Source organism: Sinocyclocheilus grahami, unplaced genomic scaffold (assembly GCF_001515645.1).
Source record: "Sinocyclocheilus grahami isolate Dianchi unplaced genomic scaffold, SAMN03320097.WGS_v1.1 scaffold413.1, whole genome shotgun sequence".
Classification (NCBI taxonomy): Eukaryota; Metazoa; Chordata; class Actinopteri; order Cypriniformes; family Cyprinidae; genus Sinocyclocheilus; species Sinocyclocheilus grahami.
Genome location: NW_015505592.1, coordinates 242,745 through 244,846, shown reverse-complemented (window position 1 = coordinate 244,846; position 2,102 = coordinate 242,745). Strand labels below are relative to the sequence as shown.

The following is a 2,102-nucleotide window of genomic DNA, read 5'->3' as shown; positions in this document are numbered from 1 at the left end:
TCTCTCTCTCTCTCTCTCTGTTCATATTTTGTTAGAGTTTGCTTTGGAATTATGCACAGCCATCCCATGGCAAGTCGGACTGAAGCGTGGCTCAGCTCTGGAGGAAGAGCAGGGCACCATTTTAGTTAAAGAGGAAGGATTCTTCTTTATCTATAGTCAGGTATATAAATTGTGAATGTTTAACACGTTCTTGAGTTTTTTGGCCTCTTTGAAACATCCCAACACAGTGCTCAGAGTTTTTTTCCTCATTATTTCAAGCTCTCCTTTTCCCAGGTTTACTACACAGACTCTACGTTCGCTATGGGCCACATCGTGATTCGTATAAAGAAGAACGTTGTAGGAGACGAGAGTCAGCACGTTGTTCTGTTCCGCTGTATTCAGAGCATGAATCGAGTCAATCACTTCAACACGTGCTACACTGGAGGTGAGCGTGGAAAGGCCTGCTACTTTATCAGTGTTACTAAAGAGTTACAAAGTGCAAATTCTCATTACTGTAATGTATCTAGACATTTTACTTCCCAGGCTTTTCTAAATCTTTTTTGTATATTTTATAATATATATTATACTGTATATTATAAATTCTAATTCAAAATTGCTTTATTAGCATGACTGTAAACAATACAATATTGCCTAAGCTCAGGATATACTGTATGTACAGATATATTTTTGGACACTAAGGTATAATTTAAGGTAATATATAAAGTATAATATATATATATATATATATATATATATATATGTATATAGGTCCACACCTTAGGTCCAAAAATAAGCTAAATTTTCTTTAAGCAAAATACAATTTCTTACTTAATATTCCTGGGTCTTAATATGACCCAGACATGCTCCTGACAGATTTTTTGACAGTGACCCAGTTACAGAATCTAACCCACATAGTCAGGAAGTCCAGAAATAGCATACAACCAGGAAATGCACTACAAATATACCATATCATATTTAATAAAACAAAAACAACAACAACAACAACGTTCTGCTATTAAAGTGATATAAATGTCTCATAGAGAAGTGCAATGCATAAATGGGTAAATATATAATGTACCTATTATTACAAATGAATGTAACTGAGCATGTGATGTACAGGTGTAGTGAAGTTGGATTCTGGGGACAGACTGGAGCTTCTGATACCTCGTACTCATGCAAATATTTCTCTGGATGGGGATTCCACCTTCTTAGGAGCAATAAAACTGGCCTGACAATGGAACAAGGCTTTGGATAAGACACTGAATGAGATTGGATATGGAATTATAATTATTCATAAGGATAGCTATAGCTAACATTCACTGGACTTCATGAACTTTGGACTTTGTATCTTTGCACTTGCTTTGGTTCACACTTCAGTGGCATTTCATAAGACATGCACAAAATTCACTATTCACCATGTTGAAATTGCACTGTCACAATTCATGATTCATCAGTCTTCATATGTTTTTTTTCTTCAAAATATAGTAACATGTAACGCCTCAGAAATTACTTTTATCGCAAATGCCAAGCCCACATTGTTTTTGTCTTTTTCACAGTTCCTGATGGAGAAAATCAAATCCCGCTCAGCATTTTTATTTAATACATTTTATTAAACACATTATTTAAAACACATTTTATTCTCAAATGTGTTATAAAACACCATTTCTTGTTGGTTTGTGAACATGCACCCACACACACCTGTATTGAATATTTTATTATTCAGAACATCTGTTTCAGAATAACACCTCAGCGTGTGCTTTGGTTTTAACAAATACCATTATAACATGAAAATGTGCTTTCATACATCACTATGTTTAAAGTTTGCACTGAACATGTAGCCTCCATGATTCTACCAGCAGATGGAGACAGTATCACACTGTGGAAGAGCATTGGAAAGTACTTGCTTTATGTTGAGTGCTTCACACAACTTCCACACAGATAACACTTTCTGTTCGTTGACAGAGATAGTATATGCTTCTGGTGTATGAATTTGTCAGTGTTTTGGCTTGTCATGTGCCCTTTTAGTGTGGAAACCACAAAAACCTATTCTAAATGTCATAGAAAGCCTTTATATAGGACAGGTAGTTATGTCTATCATTGTTCTATTTATCTGTTTGTCTGTC

The 2,102-nt window shown here is 35.0% G+C and overlaps 1 protein-coding gene across 1 annotated transcript in view; it reads left to right on the top strand.

Moving 5' to 3' along the window:
• The window catches only part of LOC107551062 (TNF superfamily member 13b), a 7,374-nt gene extending 6,127 nt beyond the window's left edge, over positions 1–1,247 (top strand). The window contains exon 7 of the mRNA XM_016232551.1: positions 1,099–1,247. Within this exon, the coding sequence (XP_016088037.1) occupies positions 1,099–1,211 (113 nt within the window). The 3' untranslated portion in view covers positions 1,212–1,247. The remainder of the gene's footprint in view (positions 1–1,098) is intronic.
• The last annotated feature ends 855 nt before the right edge of the window (positions 1,248–2,102 follow it).